The 21,566-nt window shown below is 41.4% G+C and overlaps 1 protein-coding gene across 8 annotated transcripts in view; it reads left to right on the forward strand.

The window, feature by feature from the left end:
- The window catches only part of grid1a (glutamate receptor, ionotropic, delta 1a), a 212,975-nt gene that overhangs the window by 162,518 nt on the left and 28,891 nt on the right, over positions 1-21,566 (forward strand). For all 8 annotated transcript variants that reach the window (XM_034608468.1, XM_034608470.1, XM_034608474.1 and 5 more), the window contains 4 exons: positions 8,397-8,450; positions 17,247-17,420; positions 19,800-19,961; positions 20,966-21,085. In XM_034608468.1, coding sequence (XP_034464359.1) covers positions 8,397-8,450; positions 17,247-17,420; positions 19,800-19,961; positions 20,966-21,085 — 510 coding nt within the window. The remainder of the gene's footprint in view (positions 1-8,396; positions 8,451-17,246; positions 17,421-19,799; positions 19,962-20,965; positions 21,086-21,566) is intronic.

The following is a 21,566-nucleotide window of genomic DNA, read 5'->3' on the forward strand; positions in this document are numbered from 1 at the left end:
CTGTGGGCCATTCTTCTCGCACCGCTCTCATCAATAAGCTATTTCCATTTATTTTGCCTCCCCACATTTTTTTTCTCACTCTCGAGACAGTTTTGTGTCCGAGGAGATGAGAAGTTTCAGGAAAAACTCAAACCAACAATCATGTCACAGAGATGCTATTTTCACCCCATTCTGACGTTTTGATGTGAATTTCAATAAAGCTCATGACCTGATTCTTGATTTTAGGCCGTGAACTGCTGACATATGATTGGCTGATTGGAAAATAACATGAATAGTGGATGCTCAGTGAGTGTAAATAACTATAGTTATGCTAACTAACTCAAGTTAAAAGATTATAACATACCTCTTGTTTAAGATTGTTAAACAGCAACTGAGGTAAATGACAGTAAAAGGTGATTGTTCCTGGAATAGTAATCCATGCACTACTTTTCTGTTTGGGTCCAAAATGTGTAAATACAAACTGGCAGGACTGTGCTATTAAATAGACAGACCACCTGAAATTAAAGGAAAAGGAAAAAGAAGTCTTTAGCGCTCTCACATCTCTACAAAAGGCATAAAAAAGACGAAATTCAACAGTAACACCCATGGGTGGCATGCGGCAGAACCTTTCCCGACCTGGTTCCTCTCACATCCCCACTTAGCTGTGATATCTTACTACCACGCCCTTTTCTTTCAAGTTTCTCACCTCGCTCTTCTCTCCTGACACCCTTGGGAGAACAGTGACTGTGAGGCTGTTTCAGTAGCCCGAGTGTAATTTTGGGCCCTCGGGCAGATATCACAGCACTGTGTGTCTTTTGGCATCCGCGAATATGTGTCTGGTTGTTCTTACCTGGTGGGCAGCGATTCCTTGGGTGCAACGTGATAAACAAGTCTGCAGCACGTGTGAGGACTGGGAGGCTTTAGCAGGCATGGGTGTCATGTAGGGACACTGCATTGTGGTGATTATAGTGGTGCCTAGTGAGTGGGCTCTAACTGTGCTCTAAATGCTCCACAAGGGCCCTCGTGCCAATGTTGTAGCACGTAATCAACGCCGTTTATTCCTGGATGTATGAAACAGGATAAGCTCCCAACTAATCAGCTTTTATGTGGAACAAAAGAGAGGGAAGTGTCACTCGCTTCTTTCTACTGAAGGTGCTCAACACAAACCTGTTTTTGCGAGGAGCCACCTATTCTGTCCTGAATTCAAGGGACAGCTTAATTATTCATTTGTTTTCAAATAAAAGTCTCTTACCTCTCGCTTAAGATTTGTTTTTCAGGTGAGAAGTTCAACGTGAAAGGAAAGTTTTGTGTTTCATTATTTGAAGCTAATGGCCATGAAATGGTACAAAGTGCTTTTATGGAAAGCAGTTACTGTATTTTGCTCACCTGAAGTCACTTGACTAATGTTAGATAATGGTGACATGTTTTATTCAGTTGCATTAAAGGAGCGTTTGTCCATGTTATCTTTTGTCTTTGGCTTGTTATATTTGTGGGATTTTGCTTTTCAACCTTGTTTTTTGAGCGTTGCCACTTTAGCCAGGTGTCCTTGTCCGAGGTCATCTGCCAGTTTGCTCCCCAGACCCGTGGCGTCTATCTCTTGTCTGGTCTGGTCTGTATTGTTCTTGACTAGTGACACCAAAGGGCAACACATATCTGCCTCAGTCCTGTGGAAGTAGGTAAATGAAAACAAAAGAAATGTCAGGGAGGTTGAGAACGATCACTATCTCATCTGCATGTTGCTAAAAATAATCCTCATGCAGCATTCACTCTGATATATCATCCCGTCCTTTGACACTACGTTAAATGTCCTTCAGACATAATGCTACATCTATGTTTGTTTCCTGCAAATATAGGCGTGTGTTCTCCAGTGTGTTATTTTTACAGCCCATTGCCTTTATATCTATATCTCTCTGCTCGTCCTTGTGATGTAACTGTTGTCACAGACGAGCAAAGTAAGTTTTGGTGACATAATCAGTTTGTTCCCTGGTAATTATCCTGGTTAATTACAACCATCAGCTGTGCAATAAAGATTCAATTGAAAATATCATCAAAGATCCACAACATAAATTTCCCCCAGGTGCAGGGGTTTGGTTAATGTTCCCTGAGGGCACCCCGCAGAAATGCAAAGTAATTCCTCCTCTGCTCCGATATAGTGCTCAAGAAGTGTGTTTTAGTGTCTTGTTAAAATGCTAACTATGTTGGAATTTTGTTCAAAGTAAGGCTGGCTCATAAAGTCTGAGCTTAAGATTTGGTGCAGCTGTATGTGTGACAACCTGGCACAATGCAGTATGTTCAATTATGAGCTTGGATATTGTGTAGTTTGAGTCTAAGTATGGACGAAACCCGAACCCATCAATCAATCAATCAACCAACCAATCAATCAATCAACCAATCAATCAATCAATCAATCAATCAATCAATCAATCAATCAATCAATCAATTTGGCTGTACAGGAAGTATTGCAATAACCATATTGTTAATGCCATGCAGTTATTTTTGCCTCAGAGGATGAATTTAGAATGGCATCAGAGGAAAATAACAAGTTCTTTTCTTCTCTTCGCCTCCTTGTACGACTGCTTCAAAGTATTTCTGGGGCTGGTGGGTTGAGTCCATGCCACGGTTATGTCCATCTCACTGCACAAAAACAACAACTGCTTCAAACCCTTTGCCCAGGAAGGGACACTCTTCAGTCTTCTGCGGCGCTCATGAAATGTCACACCTCGTTTTTTTTTTTTAAATCATGTTACTGCCAGAAATCCTCCTCACACATTACAGCTCGCCATCCAGGGAGCCGAGCACAGAGGGAATGTGTCAGAGGGACAATTAAAGAGCAGCGACTACATACCGCCGAGATGTCTTCAGCACAGAAATGATCGTGTTACCAAGACGTCAAGTTGTTTTTAGGGAGGAGGCTGTGATAATACGATTTTCTTTACTTAAACCAATTTTTTCCACAGTTTCCTTTATTCTTTGGTTATTAGAGAGTAATTTAACAATACAAACACACATTCAATAATTAGGTGAACACTACAGACTGTAACACATAACTAGTGTTTTATATTTTCATGCTCTAATTGCAGCCTCCCTCTGTTTTAGAGCAAAAATGATGATGGAGCAACTTTATAATCAGTTGTATCATTGGGAAACATTTCTTATCAAAGCAAAGCATATTTATATAAAGGGTAATAAATAAGAAGTAGGAACAGTGCATTGCAGCCATGGAGCTAAGGTTCCTCTAATTTTAGTTCCTGTAATGAGGTTAATGTGCCAACTTGCCAACTGTTGAGTCTCCTAGCGGGGGCATTAGCTATTCTGCTAATAGCTGTAGCATAAGCCTGTGGGAAGATGACTACAGTACATGCCGAGAGCAGCTAGCAGCCCCAGTGCCGTGGCAGATGGGAGTCCTGATTTGTTTTTAATGCATCACACACGTGCCATCGTCTTGGCCCTGGCCACCTGGTCTTGTACATTGCCAGTGGAAAGTCAGAAGAGATTTCTTCAGGTGTTGGATTATCACCTGAGGACCGCACATCAGTGTCCTGAATGACATTGTTCTTGGTTGCATCGTTACTGCATCAATCAGGCTTCGAGGATTAGTTGATTGTGACGTGGTGCTGATGAGTCCAGACTTTAACCCATATGGTCGTAATTCAGATATTTGCATGTGCACCATGTTTGTCTGTACCAGTCTGAAGGTATACTCAGGGCTGTCGGCCCCTTTGTATTCTCTGCTGTGCTGATGGAGCAGATTAAGTGGTGTGAAGATGTGTTTCCACAGCAACAGTGGCAAGGCTGGGTTCAGAGGGACTGTTGTGAATCTTTTATGACAGACCTCATTACTGCTTCCTGGCGTCTTTGTGATCACCCCACACCGGAAGAACACAGAAAGTGTCGCCGCCGCCAAAACCTTCCTGATTGTCCACCCTCTTCAGATGATAACCAAATACTGAGACTCCATGAAAGACACCCACTTCAAAACAACCGAGTGCCTGTGGTTGCCAGGCACCAAGACCTGACCTTAAAACTCTGGTGCTTAGCCTCAAATAGGCACAAATCCCTGGTCATTGAAGAGCGGAGAGAAGGAGGAGTGAGTGAGAGAGGGTCGGAGGGAAAAACAGCCAGCGCTGCATCCTGAGATTATTTCAGAGACGACAATAATTACAATCAGTGCCTGAATGTATTCATTATATGTATAAATATATATTTGAAGAGCAGACAGATGTTGGGTCTGTATCAAGATATACAATCAACAGTTCTTGTCGCCAACCCTGGAGGAACTAAGGATACTGCACCCTGTGATTTAGACCCAGTTTGAATCAGCCACAAAGGTCTTGCTGTTCATTTTTATAACTTTTTATAACTTTTTATGAAGTTATTTTAAATGTGTGACTAAATTAATCATTTGCTCAATTGTAATTTCATTTGCTGAATCAGAGATGCCAGAGAAATGTGTTTCTGAAATGCAAGGTTGTGCTCGGATGTGTAGATTGTAGCTTGTATCTATAAGGAAAAATCGATAAATCTCTACACCTCTCATAGTTACAGCTTCAGATCGGTGACGATTCCTACACAGATACATTGAGTAACTAAGATTTATGGTATGAAACTAGTGTCTCGTTTCGAAAGAGCTGATCTTGTATGTCATTGTTGAGTTTATTCCTTTTCCTTTACTCCTTTTTTTGCGCTATACTTAACTTCAATTTGCACGAGCAGATTTTAGTCCAGCTCGAGTAGACATACAACAGTTGGAATTCATACAATAAATGCGAAATAGAGATATTGTACTACACTGTGCGTATTAGCAGCAACCAGTTTAATGATCACAAACGATAATTATAATTAGCAATTCACTTTGCTGTTTAGCTTAATTGGTCGTCTCACTTCTGTTTTATTCACTCGCTGATTAATAAAGTAATGTAACAATGGCCTCTTGTTAATAAGTGGAGCCTCCTGTGTAGCCACACTTTTGACTTAATTCAAGCCCCTGGTTTGTTTCTATTTACTGCAAATACAATGAATTCAACCATAAGAGATGTTTTCATGGTTGTTGCTTTAATGAGAGCAGCAAACTCTTGTTCTGTAATTATGCAGAAACGCCGTGGGTGAAAGATGCTTTACATCCTATAGAAAAACACAGGACCATATATATTATGAGTTAAAAATAAGTCTGTTGTTAATTTATGCCTATCTTGTGTAAGTCTAAATAATGGTTGATACAGCTGTGTAGCTGCAGACATCTGGGACATGCATACATTCATACATTCATACATTCATACATACAGTATATACCATATACAGAATTCTGCTTATAGAGTTCAGCTGTGTTGTTTCTCTCTATACCCTCACTACTCTCACTGATATAAATGGGATGGACAAAATAATAGGATCTATAAGTATTAACACGACGTAATTAAACACAATCACCATAAACATTACAATTCAAGATTTACTGCAGGTCTGTTGCATTAGCTTTAGCTGGGTTGCACTTGACGATCCAGCAAATGAGTGAATGATCCAAATCGGCTTTGCTTTCCAATGACGGTTTTGAAATATTTAAAACATGTTTGTTGTCATTTTCATAAGCAGAAGATTCGTGCTCAGCTCCTTCCTTCGCCCCCACCTTTTTTTTTCCACATCCTTCGAAACCACAATTCCCTTCCATTCCTTTTTGGCTGTCACTTTTAAATTGGAGTTGGCATTCTCTGGCTGCCTTTGTGGCACCGCTACTCCATAAGAACATGCCCGGGGTACTTTGCCTCTCAGATTATAGATCTTACTGTCGCTGTGCTTCGGCTGTATCAACAGTATAGAATATTTCTCAGATGTCACTCCAGACTCTCGACTGTGCCTCTTTCTCCAAAACCCTGTTTCTCGCCAGAGTCTCACTCTTACATCATCTCCTGTAGTGAAAGGAAAGAAAGAAAACACACAAAGGCGAAATTACTCTGCCTGGATGTCGATAGCATTTAAGGTCTCAAATGGATTTTGGGGCTTTGGTGTGATAAATTTTGAAGCAAATGGGAAAATCCTTGCTTAGTTCAACTGAAATAGGACTATGTGCGATTAGAGAAGCGCTGTTTGTGTAGAATAATGTTGGAACTGTACTTAGACACAAGGGGATTTTGTATTTAAGAGCTGCAAGTTTTTGAATCCTATAGAGAAACCTGGGCTTTGTGATTTCAGAGCTCAGGGCTTCTTTTCAATTAAAATCCTGTCTCACGATTTCAGTGAAGTACAATCCGAACTATAGGGTCCATTGGTAAATAGAGGTGAAACAAAACAGGCTGTGAATGTTAAGACTCGGTTTATTGGTCTGTTTCTAAGCAGGAAAACTCAAGTTCTCACGCGGTTCAAGTAGTCGTTCTCACTTTCGCTTTCTTAGATTGACGCTGGAGAAAAATGGCGAGGCTGAGTAACAAAGAGTGACCTTGCAGCGATCGCCCGTGAATCCAGCCGAGCTCGGGGTCCGTCGGGGCGGCTCTCAAACACCTCAGTGTGTCAGCAGTTATGTGTTTGTCACGTCCACGTAGCGCTGAGGTTAAACAGCGGCTCACAAACAGCATTTAGCTCAACAAAGCTTTCTCTCTCTCGCATGTCGGAAGTCGTCAGTGTTTCCGTTGTGCTGTGAACTGGTGCTGAACCTCTCTGTTGTGCCCACAGGCTTCAGCGAAAACGTTGCGTCCCAGCTGGTACACATTAACTAACCCACACTACAGTATTTTACTCTGTTTTTGCCGTCATGGCATCCGACAGAGTTTGTCTGGAACATTGAGTGCAGTTCAAGGAGTTGTCTGCTCTCCTGAATGTCAAGGTTTGCTCTTCAAGGCAGACAATGGTTCTCATTGTCAGGTTCTACTTTCGGACCAGGGAGACATTATCATAATTTGAATTAATGGATTAGTCACACACGGCTGGATTTGGCTGATATTATTCCATCATCAGATTACAAATCCCCCACGGTGATCTTTTGTATTTAACCTAAAGCTTTACAGTCAATTGTCGGGGCCTGTGAGGTCGTAGCTTCACACACACCGTGTTTTACTGATGGCAAAATTTGTAAAGTTATTTCTCCTATCAAGCAGACCCATTGTGTCATCTGTTTCAAGGATGGTCCGTGTGCTAATGTAATTTTCCATTTGAAGAATCAACCTTGCACCATCTGCAAGAGGATTTTTTTTTTTACACAGTGCATTAAACGATGGTAACCATAACTGAAAGCGTGAAGCACTAAGACTATTTCTTTATTTCCAGAAGGCCGCACACATGCACCCACACACGGAGGAAACTGCAGTTCACTTTCATCTGTCTGTCTCCGCTCTTTGTTTTTGTTCACATTTTGCCTAAAGTGGCCCCTGCAGATCTACCTTTAGCACTGTAGCCTTCATTTCTTCTCTCTAAATCCAGCTTTACTCCGCACCTGCAAACAATCGGCCCACTTGCACACGCACTCACACTCACACATACAGGAGCCCTCCAGTGTTCCGTCGTGCCCGGGGGGGTTGTGCAACACAGTAGTGACATATTTTCTTTCTTCTCTACCTTTAACACATTTGAAAGCCACTTGCAGCCTGATAGTTGCAGATATTTCATAAATATTCACTGCAGCACCAAAGCGTCAGAGCATGTGTTGGATCCAAAGTTTTCGTTTTAGGCTTCACCAAATGGGATTTGTCTGAAATAGTTTTTACTCACTATGCGAGACGGGAATCAACCATTTCGTCAAAATGACACCGTACCTCTATAAAACGATTAGAGGCTCTGTTCAGCTTTATTTTGGTGAGGGCACAAGATGTACCATTGCAATTATGGTCCTTGTTTCCTTCGATGAGAATAACCTGGACAAGAGAAGATAATTCAAATCAAATCATGACGGTTCCAAGGTTAAAATATCGATTCGTTATTGGCGTTTTGCTCTGCACCCGTTATTATTGATGAGCACGGTGTCGGTGAGTGAATGTAACAGGTGGAAGAACTCAATAATTAAATGGACGTGTGTGGAAACGGCAACTATACTGAGACAGTTTACGTCATTGAATGGATTTACATGCACTTCACATACACGTTGAGTTCATATTTATTGTCACCAGGTGTAACTTGTCTTTTGCATTTGCCTGACAAAGACTCCAGACAGGAAAAGCTTTGCTACAACAGCAGAGCTGCAGGATACATAAAGAAGAGATAGATATATCCCTGTATGCAGATGATTACCTTCAATTTCTGACTACAACATAACTGTTCACACAGCAGGTTTTGTTCTTTGTACAAAATGTATACACAGTTGTTGTCTGTGTAAAAGGCTGTGCAGCAACCACGGAGCTTGTTCTGTCAGTAAATATGTATATTGGACCACAGATCTTGACAAGTTACGTAAATGTTTCTTAAAATGTTCTTTTTCCCCTTTTTATCTTTCACTTCAGGCTGTGGAAACCAACCTGGCATCCAAGGACAGTCACTGGGTCTATGCCAATGAGGTGAGGCCAATCACACACACACACACACGCACACACACACACACACACACACACACACACACACACACACACACACACTTAATGCACCTTGCAACAGAGTGAATTTAGACCTCATTGTCAGTTTGCCTCTGTCAAACAGAGTCTCGATGCTGCCAAGGCACACACAAGACACATGGAAACCTGTAAGCCTGTCACTGTTTGCTTTCATATCCAATTAGATTAGCGGCACATCATTCTTTTTTTTTATTTTCTTTTTTATCTTGGCTGCCTGAGGGACTGTGCCATTATTTGATATTGTATAATTGCCCTGCCTTTAGCTGTTGATGTTAGTGTGCCTCTTCCCCCACAGCACCGGGGCTCCGTGTGTCTGACATTGACCTAAATGGTCTTCTAAAGTGGCTATAACAGCACAAAATTCAGGTGCACTTTGTGAATACAGAGCAGTCGACCCCATCTGTAGCCTTAGTGCCTCGCTGCTGCATTTCAATTGATTCAAAGTGATTTGGAGATGAGGGGGGGGGGGAGTCATCGGACTTTTAACCCAATACTAAAAGCAGGGGACGAAGAGCCAATGGATAAAACGTTGCTGCCACTTGATTTACCTTGCCGTGCCTAATAGGAGTTCTGTCTCCAACACACACATACATCATAGTCCGTGCATTTTAATGAAATATCACTTCCTCACAACATCTGAACCTGTGCTCACCACCGCCACCCAAAACATGGCACATATTGATCATCACCCGGAGAGCATGATTAATGTGCACGTTGCCCCAGATGCTCCTGTTGTTTGGGCAGCACCCACAGAGATAATAAGCCTCTGTAGGGGAGGCACACTCTGCTACTGTGTGCTAAATGCATTCTGTGCACAAAAGTTGAAAACACACACGCACATTATTAGACTTTAACCAACAAGTTGTCATTTCTGCTTTAGTTAGGAATTCACCATGCTGCATTTCAGTGGCTTAAGTATTGATTTACAAGAGTTAATGAGGCTCAATGTGTCGGAAAGCTTCTGCTATCTGGCAGCCAAAATTACCTCATTTTTAGCCAGTAATGAGTTTTCATGGAATAAACGACCTTGTGTTGTTGTTTTTCCTTACATAGTTTTCACCGTGTGTTCCACCACTCGCACAACACATATTGATTTACCACAGAGAAGGAGACATGGAGTTCTTTGAAACTTTGTGTGTCTGGCAGCTTAAGTCAAAGTGTTTATTGGATACGTGTGACAGTGACGATGACATTTGAAATACACACATATTGAAATTGCACACATCTAACTTTCATATTGTACATATGTTTAAAATGTTTCTTTGATTATTTTTATAAATATGCTTTTGCACAAACATGCTACAGCAGAATCCCTGTGAGTGTAAACTTCTGATTCCCATATTTCTCCCAAAATGCATCTAGAGTTTTAAAACAAGATGATAGTATATGTATATATATATATATATACTGTAACCAATAACTGAAGCTGTATTCAAACGAATACCTCTGAGTCAATTCTCACAGACCTCCACCAAGACATCATCTTTAATTGCATCAGACTCAGTGGAGTATGAACTAATAGCGTGTTACTTTCTATAGCACATCCCTAATGTTTGATGTGATGTGGCTCACTGTGGAGTTCTGTCTCACTGGTAAAACAGTTGAAAGGAACTAATATGCCTGTTTAATTTCCCCTATTCTCTCTTCTCTTTCTTCTATCCCTCAATATATACTTTTCATTTTCCTCCCCGCTCCCTCTCTCTTGCTCTCTTTATTTAAGTCGGTTTTCTTTTCTCACAATCATTTTTGTTTATCTTTTCCGACCTCTCTCCTCTCTCCCTCCCTCCCTCCCTCCCTCCCTCCCTCCCTCTCTCTCTCTCTCTCTCTCTCTCTCTCTCTCTCTCTCTCTCTCCCTCCCTCTCTCTCTCTCTCTCTCTCTCTCTCTCTCTCTCTCTCTCTCTCCCTCCCTCTCTCTCTCTCTCTCTCTCTCTCTCTCTCTCTCTCTCTCTCTCTCTCTCTCTCTCTATGCCAGCCTTTCATTTCATCACCCAGGATAAACTGCCCATGAAGCTGACAATCACCTTGAAATGAGAATAACGGAGACATGTTGAAAAGGCTAACAAGAAAATTCAATTACAACTCATGTCGACCTATTTTCTCCACAGATGTCGGTCTCCGGAGCTCTTCTCATGTACCGAGGAAAATAATGTGAAACCTCAGAGCCCCTTAATAGACCACCATCTTCTCTTTCTCCTTTAAATTATTATACTTACACCAACAACAAGCATAATCGTGTAAAAGGATTTCAGGCAAGTAGCTACCTGTGAAAGATGTATCTATAATTCTTGCTTATCTCTAAAGGGGAACTGGATTTAAAGGAATACAAATCTACTTTGTTTCCATTAGCCTGTGATTTCATTGCTAAGCAGCTCTTTACATGGCTGATGGCGCAGAGTGCACAAGGGTTTTTTAATTTCCTTTAACACATGAGACTGGGATCAGAGTGGGATTATTGGATTTATAGATTTGCAGGGTTCCTGTAGACAGATGCTCCTGGTTATAACTGATCTGTAACACTGATTTTTAACCAGGTGATCTCAAACCTCACGGTTACAGTGGCCGAGACGTTTGCAACAAGCAAATGAATGGAAAACGTAAATGCAGGAGCCACATCACAGCAACAACCTAAATATGAAAGCCATTTAGTTCATGCAGTAACTCTACGTTTTAACAATACCGTAATGGGTTCAATGCTACAGGACTTTGACATCCTCAAGAAATGCAGGTTTTTCTGTAATGTCACTTAACACGACTCCTTCCAGACGACGTTATAAAAACAGTCATGTGTAAAATTGAACGACTGTGTAAAGAAAAAAACGAAAGTTTGAGCGTAACACAATAAACTTTTTCTCTCAAAATAACTTCTCCTCAGTTGCCAGCACTTAGTTGTAGTTGGAGCCCTGATGCATTTTTAAAACCAAAGGAGTGGGTTTGAATGACACACGGTTCATGAGCCCTACGGGTATGAAAGTTATTCAACACACAAATGACCAAAGTAATCTGTAGGAAAAAGAGAGAAGCTGCATAATTCGAGTGTAAGAAGTGCTGCGGGACTTGATTTGAGCAGAAGGGCGGGGGGGGGATGACAGGCAGGCGTACGTCTCCCCGAAAACCACCCACTGAACCGGCGTGCTGCAGCTGCTCGCGCGCAGAAGGTTATCTGCATCTGACACCGTCTACTGGACTCAGATGGATTGCACATGCAGGGAGGATTAGTTTTTTCCCTCCTCAAAGGCGAAGTGGTGACACCTCAGAATGTTTGATGGATTAGGCGGCGGGGTCCGCTGTGACAAGCGAGAGCCGAGGAGGACAGTCGTGATGTGACTGATGTCCGGGGTATTTCCTTATTCTACTGACGCTCTCTCCGCCGCTGCTTCAGCCATTCCTCCATTCCTCCAATTAGCTTATTGCTCGCTCAAAGTAGCATTGCATTTATTAAAACACGGGATTCGCCGGTGCGGCCCTTCGTATCATTAACCACGAGGAGCATCCAGCCAGGAACTCGACTCGGATGTCAAAAAATGATGTACTAACCCACAATTGGTGACCACAGGAGACGTCCGTAGTCATGGTCATAAATCTAAAGGAGCACATGACAGGAGTCTCCCTTTACCAACCACCTTATCTAAATGTTACCGTTAGTCACTTGGAGTTGAGGTTATTAAGTGGGCAATTCAAATTACACACTGCATGTTTAATTAAATAGAACCCCGCCCGCACCTCCACACTGTAATATAAGTTCCATCATAGCAATAAAACCCAATAACAACAGAACATCTTTACACTGCACTTACAGTTGGGCCGCTCTGTGCATTACGTCCTCAGTTGGTCTCGTAAACAAAGGCTGTGTAATGGGATGACCTACACGTTTTCACCGGGCTTATAAAAATGAACGTAAATAGATTTTTAACTTCTCAAGAAAATCTTTAGTGATCTCTCCTCATTGTTCTTGTTCTCTGCGGGAGCGGTGAGTGTCTGACTCACAACAAAAAAACCACACGCACCATCATTATGTTGATGGCTGTGAGGTGTAATTTGATATGAAATTACATCGAGTTTCCAGCTTCTCAGACCACATGCTAGTGTAAATGGTCCTTTCTTTGTTTCAGTCTCATTCAAAATCCTTCCTTTGCAGCACTTAGGAACTGTGAACAGCCAGACTTTTGTTCAGTTGTGGAATCATAATATGCATGAAAACGTACATACAGACGATAAACTGAATGGAACAGCTTCAATTAGTTTAACCAGCAATAAGACATTTTAATCATACTACATGCTGCTGTAGTTGTTGCCTCTTTTCACAGAGTAATCACGTCATTGCCGACAGACAGGAAGTTATGGAGCTTTTATTCACTTCCACGGCTGCTCACAGAAATTGTAAAAAATGACGATGTGACGCCCTCAGGTACATGTCCCACATGTTGCCCTAACGATTCTATTTCGGTCTGTTTAAAGACGTTCAGACGCAGACATCGTGTTCCAGAGACGACCTCTGAGCCCATCATTGACGACAAATTTGCCTCTTGGGGCAAAGGACAATATTTTAAGGCTTCTGGTGTAGACTCAGGCCAAGTCTTCCATTAGCTGAACCCTGTTTACAGTCTGACTAGCAATATGAGACGTGAAGGGGGTTGAGAGACGTCATAGACGACTGGATGTTTCGCACCTTTTAGCTAATCTACATATGAACACAGATAATTTGAAAACCCAATAGCTGATGCATTTAGGTCAATGTGTTCGGCCTCTTTTGCTCCACACACACACTTTTTACCTGCGGACAACCAAAGCCTGCTCAAATGCAGTTGGTCAAACCAGCACCAGAAACCAGAAGGCCCCAAAATCATATCCCGACAGATTCTGCATATTCACAAGTAGAGTCTGTTTATAGAGATTATTCCAGAGTTGACGCTGTGATGAGTTTATTTTACTGATTAGTCTTTACAGGCAGTGTGTGAGAGCATTATTACCAAAGCCCAGTAAAACCTGAGCTTAATCATCATTAGCATAACATATCGACCCGAGGCTTTAACAATCACCAAAAAACTAATAATTCAACTCTGCAGTTGCACAGTAACCTGAAGCAGTAAAGATATTTTCACTTTTTATTGACCATTTTCATAGAATATCAAATTTTAGTCCTGTTTATCACTTGCATAGTATATTGTTGTGTTTCGTATGTAGATTTATAATCTAAAACAATTCTATATTATTTTATCTTTGTAGACACTTTTTGGGGAAATTAATTATTAACCTATAACATTTTTTGCAGATCTGGTTTATTGTGACTGGATGTAAAGAAACTTTTCAATATATAGAGAGAGAAAGTTACTTGTTTAGCCCATGTATGTGTTAAATGTTTGAGGCAAAGGAGTAATGATTGTACTTTACATTTTCAGGACACAATTTGCAACGTTTCAATTGTAGGGTTAATGTACTGAAAATTAAAACCTCAGAAAAATTGTCAGTCTCACAAATCACAAAAAGTTGTGTGTTGTGTTACTTTACGTTGTGATACCTTTTCAAATCAATACCTTAAGTGCAAAAAGCCAACAGGACCTCAGTTATTTGCTTCTATCATCAGATAAATCGATAAATATAGTAATAAAGTAATCCTGAGCTTATTTTCTAAATTACTAATGAGCTTTTTTTTCTCAACAATCCACTGAAAGCGCATAAACATAGACGTGAATGAAAAGAACAACTCAAATTAATGTCATACACACGGTGCCTTGTTCTTCCGCCTTGACTTGCATTGCTTCTCAGTTCCGTCGCCTGCAGCTTCAAAAACCTTAACTTCTAATTAAATCGCTGTCATGATTACGGGTACATTATTTTTTATTTATTTATGGTGAATAGATTAATAACATTGACTGAGCGGCACAAAGAGGATCATTTAGCTTATCTGTCAGCTGAACTTGATTTGATTAATGTATTTTGGTCGTCGGCTGTCATTGAAACATGTCTGTGCTGTACTCACTTTACAGAAATCGGAGTGGTTTACCTCCAAGGAGCTCAGCACCTGAACCGACTGTGTGATAACTGTTGAGGCTATAATTCCATAACAAAGTCTCTTTATGTCCTTTTTTGTTAATAATCATAACCTGCTCTCTGTGAGATTAATAATGTTTCTCCAGTGATTCTAGTGCTTAAAACCACAGGACGACCACTTAAGTCCAAAGCCTTGATACATATAGTTTTTATTCTCTTTATGTACTAATGGTACGATTGCTAGAGATCATTTTTCCGTGTCCATTGCACAAGTGAAAGACATCAAAGTGCCTTAATGACTTAATGGTCTGTACTTTCTCCTGGAACAGAACTTTAAAGCCTCGCATTTCGTCGTCCGTGCCCCATTGGTCGGTGTCACCGCCGGCTCAGCGTATGACACAGATGTCACCCGCGATGTTGACAACGCGTTCGGACCGGGTGGCACTGGAAGTTATTAGCTTGGACGTGAGGGTTCAGCTCCGTGAACCGTGCGGCATAAATTCGTCTGATTAATGTGTCACGGCGACTCATGAATATTAATGTTTTTTTCCACCTGACTGACTGTGAAGAGTCAGAAGCCAGAGGATAAAACAAGCGGAGGTGGAATCACCTGAGGAGCGTTTTAAACTCAGATTACAGGGAATACTGGCTCTCATGCTGTCAACTCGTTTTGCTCACCCTAAAGTGGTGTTGCATGGAAAATAACAACATGTATATGACACAAGATCTTAACGTGAAAACTAAACAAAGGGACAAATAATGTAAAACAAAATCAAGATTGTCTCTCAGCTGAAATAAGATAACATGCAAAGAAAGACTGAGTAATAATGGTGGCAAGATAATGAGCAATTAAAAAACGACATGGATGAAACAGAGGAAGAACAGTGAGCGAGGACAGAGACCGGCAGTAACAACAGAGAGGTCGATGTGAAAGGGAAAGATCAGAATGTCTGATAAGGAAAACCGATGGAGAGCATGGATTCAGGTGTTTGCTGAAAAATGATATCAATCCACAGCTGCTTAAGTTTTGACCCTCTCATCTTTTATTATCAGATAGCGTATGAACCTATCGTTTCCCGGGAGACTCGCTGTCTGCCTCAGCATTGACCAGCGTCCTGCCCCGGAGACCAGGAGGCTGCTCGTTCCCTCTTGCGTATCGATCGGGCCCTTAACAGGATAAATCGCGTCTGACCCTCCACACATGTATCGGTCCTTTCAGGAACCCCAAAGATCAGCCGCACTATTATTGTGAAGGATATACTTGAAATATGCATTGATTTGTCAGTAAAATGTGAATAACAACACAGGCAGGTTTACTATGAGATGAGACTCAGGAGCAGGGTTTGCATGTTTTTCTCTGGGTACTCCAGCTTCTTCCCACTTTCCAAAGACATACAGATTGAAGTTGGGTCCATCGGTGACTCTAAATTGTTCGTAGGTGTGAATGTGAGAGTGAATGAGTGTTTGTCTCTGTGTGTCAGCCCTGTGATGGAGTGGCAAACTGTCCAGGATGCACCCAGCCTCTCTCCCATAGTCAGCTGGGATTTGCTCTAGTTCCCCACGCGACCCTCAGAGGGACGAGCGGGATACATGATGAATGGGTGGACAGTCAAGAGCAGAACAATTTGTTTTTGTTTTTCAGGCTCTAATCTTCGGCACATTGATTTAAAAATATGATATTAAAAACTACAAAAAATGCCAAGTCACAGGTTACGTCAACATAGAAAGAACTGCCTGGTTGATGTAGCTCTTTTAAGACGTTGTGACCAAACTTAATGGCACCCTTAGCTGCTAAATGTTTCTTGTTTACTTCATGGTCATGGATCCGTTATCTTATTGTGAATTGATTGTGGTGAAGCTCAGGGCCTGAAATTATTGAATGCCGGGACAGAATTATACGTGAATTGACTTTAAGATGATCACTGTTAATGTGCAGTGAGTTTATGTCCAACAAACCGCAGCAGAGAAAATAAAATTCATTAAATCAACTTGGGCAAAATTTATTTTTCAACCCTAGTCTCATTATCATTGCTGTTTTTAGTAGGCTCACGAAAAACCTAATGAGCAATTGAAACTTGGTGGATGGATAAAAAAAATAACGTTAACTTCTGGGCTGGATCCGGGCTTTTTCTTTTTCTCATTTTCTCATATTTCCCTCGTGAATAATTCATTGATCATGATGGCGAAAAAATCAGGCTGCTTTAGAGAACTCATATTTTGAGTGTGAGCGGTTTCGTGCAGCTTGGTTGAATTTAAAGTGGACGGTTGGTCCATTTTAGTTTGTTTCCTAAAAATTTTGTTAAAATTTGAAATTGTTAGCCTTTTTTTTTGTATTTCTTTATATGTGGCCATTTCTGCTTTTATTTGATAGAGACAGGAAACACATGGGAGCCAGAGGGGGATGACATTCAACACGGGCCGTGGGCCGGGTTGGAGCGCAGACCGCTGCACTGAACGCAGCCTTGTTAGAATTATCCTCACTTTACCTCACTTTGTCTCATAACTGATCGCTCTGCTGCCCCCCAGTGCATCATCCTATGCTTTAATTGCTAAGAAGCGAACACAATCCCCCACAGAGATTTTGTGACTAATCCAAATTTCTTCTCAGAAAACTGCTTTTCAGAAACTGAAATGGTTCGTGTCACGATTCCCCGCTGCACTCAAATCCCAATCTAATAAAAAGTGCCACTGCACTTTACACTTATAATAAAGGGGAAATACTTATTAAACTCCTCGTGTTATCTTCATTTTCAGGAGGTGAGTGATGCCGACATCATGGAGCTGGTCCACAGCTCTCTGGGGAGGATGACCATCATTCGACAGATCTTCCCGTTGTGGAGGGACACCAACGTTCGCTGTATGAGGAACAACCATCGCATCTCCTCCCTTCTCTGTGACCCACAGGAAGGTTATGTGCAGTCCCTGGAGGTAAAGAGGCACAACTTTCTACCAAGTTATATTGAAAACTATTAGAGGACATATTTAATGCTTTTTTTCAGATTTCCCTTTCCTTCAGGTTTGTTGTATATGTTTAAGTTCTGCAAACTTAAAATGTGGCAAAGAGAGCTCCTCCCCCTCATAGAAAATGCTGGATGACGAATCACAACAGAGTGGGCTGTAATTGGCCAGTTGATCGGCCAATTAGAGCCCAGTTGACATTATTGGGAGGGGGGGGACTTACAGAGACAGAGGCTGAAAAGAGGAGATGCAGCAATGGACAGTGAAGAAAGTGATGTGTTTTCTAAACATAAAAACCTAAGAGGCCAGCACACTTATGAGACACAGATATGAAAATACATTTTAAAATTCTGAAATATTTAACATTACATCTAAACCTCCAAAGAAAAATCTCAAATCACTCCACATTCTCCACTTTACATGCAAATGCTCTGTATATTTTGCATAGATTCAGCAAAAAATAGGCCATTTACAATGGAGATGCTGAGCTTTGAGGAGGGTGAATGTGCACCGTGAAGCAGAATGATGGATGAGGCTGTGCTGAGCATTAGACTAGGTGCAAGGGGGTGTTTTTTTCTTTCTTCTTTTCCATCCCATTTGCTGCGACTTTGAGCTTTTGGAACAACCGGCATGTTTCTTCGGCGGCCAGCGGGAGGGATACTTGTTATCAAGTGCAGTGACTACACCACAAAACAATCCTAGATAGTGTGTGTGTGTCTTATTTTCATGTTGTGTACAGTGCAAGAGCTGAGAGGGGTTGAGACCATGATTCCTACTTGATCACACTCTTTACAGCCCATAATATAATATGTATGCAGGCACATGCAGGACTACAGACAAGCATCTGCCAAGTGCCACATGAATATGAATATTAAGTGATTATGTATGCAACTGAATATAGATTAAACTCCCTAGATAAGGTAATTATGACGAACATGAGTGTCCATGAATATAAATGACTGCAGCTCAGTGTGACCGGGGAATAAGGAACAGAGTGTAATATTGTTTTAAAGTAAACAAAAGCTTGTTTTTATTAAAGTGCAAAACTGTGAATATTGCAATAAAAGCAATGTATTGTTTGTTAATTAAGTACAGAGTTGCCACAAGCTTGATGAAGGTTTCCATGGGGGGGAAAACCACTGTATGCTCTCAAACTGATTCTCATTGACTTGAATGAAGGGTTTGTCAGGAGGAGCCCAACCTGAGGGTGAAGTCACTATGACAGTGAGGGTCAAGACAGAAGAAATGCCTTTCAGCCCCATCACAGCTTTGTTATCTCTCTAACGCAATGTCTTTCCCTTCTTTGGGGCTTCGCAGTAACCTCGCTCACCCTCCCACTTATTGCTATCTATTGAGAGTTGAGGGTGGGGGGGGCTCCTCAGACCTCCTAAGACCTCTTAGACTTTTCTTTTGCTCAATCCATCCAGAGTGCACTGGCTCCGTAGCTCTACTGAAATGTTCTCATTCCTTTCAAGCCCTGCTCCGGACAGATGGCGAAACCATGTGGTGTGTGCACCCACGGTTCTCAATAATTCACACAAAAGAGGGTTAAATATCGGGTAATGGCAGTTAAAGCATTCATCAGAATGGTTCATTCATTGGATTAGTACACAGAGGAGTCAGTCAGTGCTTTTCCTGCACAAGTCACAAGCCGTCAGCTGTGGTGTAACCTCAGAAAACACCGCAACATAGTGTCTTAGCGAGTGACCCCGAGGCAAGTCGACTTGACTTGTATGATGTCTAACCACTGAGAGGCTTGGACCGAAACCCAGATGTGTCATGAACTGAGTGCCTGGAGTGGCAGCTCGCGTTGCCTCCATGGATCTTCTTCAGTGGGAGGATTTTACTTGACTTGACCCAGAGGATCTATCAGATCTACTGTCACTCCAAGACGGGAGGCAGGAGACATGATTTCTGACAGCGTGCACAGCAGTCGGAGGGAGACAGCTGAGCTGATGGCAACTCTGAAACTCATTAGGATGATGATTGAACCAGAAACTATCTTGATTTTAAGTCATGCAAATAATTTCATATGTAATCAGCTCACTCCCCTGATTGCTCAGTACGGCAACTTAAAGACATGGACAGTCAGAGGTTGCTGTTTTCATCTTGCCAACAAAAGGCAGCCATGTCAGTGTCAGACAAAAGAAAAGGCTGCTCACCACTCAACACCCGTTTTTGATTCTTCCTCCAAGTGAGGAGAATAACATTTATTCCCTACTGCTTTGGTGCCACTCCTTCATTCATATATCTTCCCCACTGAGCTGTGTGATTATAGTGTTCTGTGTTGCACCAACAGCAATGAAGAATGCATTTATTAAAATTGTTCATCCTTTTTCTCCCCAACAGGTGTCCAACCTCTACCTGTATGACAGTGTTTTGATGCTGGCCAATGCCTTCTACAGGAAACTGGAGGACAGGAAATGGCACAGTATGGCCAGTCTCAACTGCATGAGGAAGTCCACCAAGCCATGGAACGGCGGGTGGTCCATGTTGGACACCATCCAAAAGGTATTTTACTTTGAAATTGTCTGTTTTCTTCTCGCTTAACAAAGCAGCTGCTTTGAATTGGCTTTTATTTTGAAAATTATAAGGGGCAGCTTCTGCAACATTCTATCATAATGAATTCTCTAGATAAATGCACAAAATAAATAAAGAATATTTATGAAGTCAAAACACTTCTGTGGAAAGTCCTTTGAAGTCTAATCCCTGCGGAAGATGCATCAGATTCACATTCAATTATTTTGAAAATACCCTGAAGGAAGCTGATTATTAAATGTGATCTCCAGGTTCAGCCTCAGGATGGATTTGTGTCAGATGTTTGGGCTTTTGATCTCTTTGTGCTTGTGTAACCCATCTTCGTTCTCCCATTGAAATAAGGCTGCGAATACTGGAAAGTGGTTTGATTCCATCCATTTCAATCTGATAATGGAATTTTTCTTGCTGCAGAGGACTCACGCTGGTTTAATCTCATCTGTGACATAAACAGTATGTTGACCAAACCGTGCAGGAGGAAACAACAGAGCAGTGGCTCTCCTTAGTTATATATGTTTGTGTTGGTGCCATTTAAACCAAACTGTAAAAAGTACTTAAATTGATCTGATTCCTGTTAAAGTCTTTTATTCTCTCAAAATCCACCAGAATTCTTCATTAAATGTGACTTTACCTTTTTTTTTTTTTAAACTTCTCTTTGTACTTTATACCTATAGGTGTGGTTGAATGACACATAAATCTGTTTTTTAATGATATATTAAACTAAGGAATTGTATAAATCACATGACATGATTGTTAGAGGAAACTTCTTCAGATTCGAGTCCCAGTCAAGTTTAATAGTTCAGATTTCTTCCGTACGAATCTATCAATACTCATTTGAAGAAAGTTAGTTCAACACTTTTTTTTATTGTTATATAAATGTTCATAAAAAATATATTGTTTAAAATGAATGCCGAATGCCTGATCAGAAAGTAAAATAAAAACAGGAAGTCAATTTCCTCGTTTGCTTCTTGTTGCTACAGGGACGCATCAGTGGACTGACGGGAGTGATGGACTTCCGCACCGAAGGCTCCAACTCTCATGTTCAGTTTGAGATTCTTGGAACCAGCTACAGCGAGACGTATGGTAAAGATGTGAAACGGGTGAGTCCAGAATGTTTTATACCCATTTCTTTCCTGCTTGTTTCTTTAGGAACACAAATTTCACAATGTGGGAAATAAACATAATACAGCAATAATGATTATGTGTCAATATTTTGTTCTTTTCCCGCCTGCAGATTATTAATGGCTTATCTCTTTTCTCCTATCAGTTCGTCAGATATAGCCACATAGCTGCTATGTGTTAGTGAGATGTATTCCACGGCAGGGCGCCCCAAATTTCTCATTTCACAAAGTAACTGTGGTGCGTCCCAGTTATAGATTGTATGCATGAGACCACACTCGATTAAAGCATCGGTACAGAAGTCCATTTTAGAGGCTTTTTGTTGGGAGATGCGATTTTGCATAGACTTACGAAACTGTCCAATCGGTGGGTGTCGAGGGAACAGCAGGTTCTGTGAAGTCGCTGATGGAAATAGCTTTTTCTAGGACATTGTCTGGATGTGACCACGCACTGTGTAAGCAG

This window comes from Hippoglossus hippoglossus, chromosome 15 (assembly GCF_009819705.1).
Source record: "Hippoglossus hippoglossus isolate fHipHip1 chromosome 15, fHipHip1.pri, whole genome shotgun sequence".
NCBI classification, from domain to species: domain Eukaryota; kingdom Metazoa; phylum Chordata; class Actinopteri; order Pleuronectiformes; family Pleuronectidae; genus Hippoglossus; species Hippoglossus hippoglossus.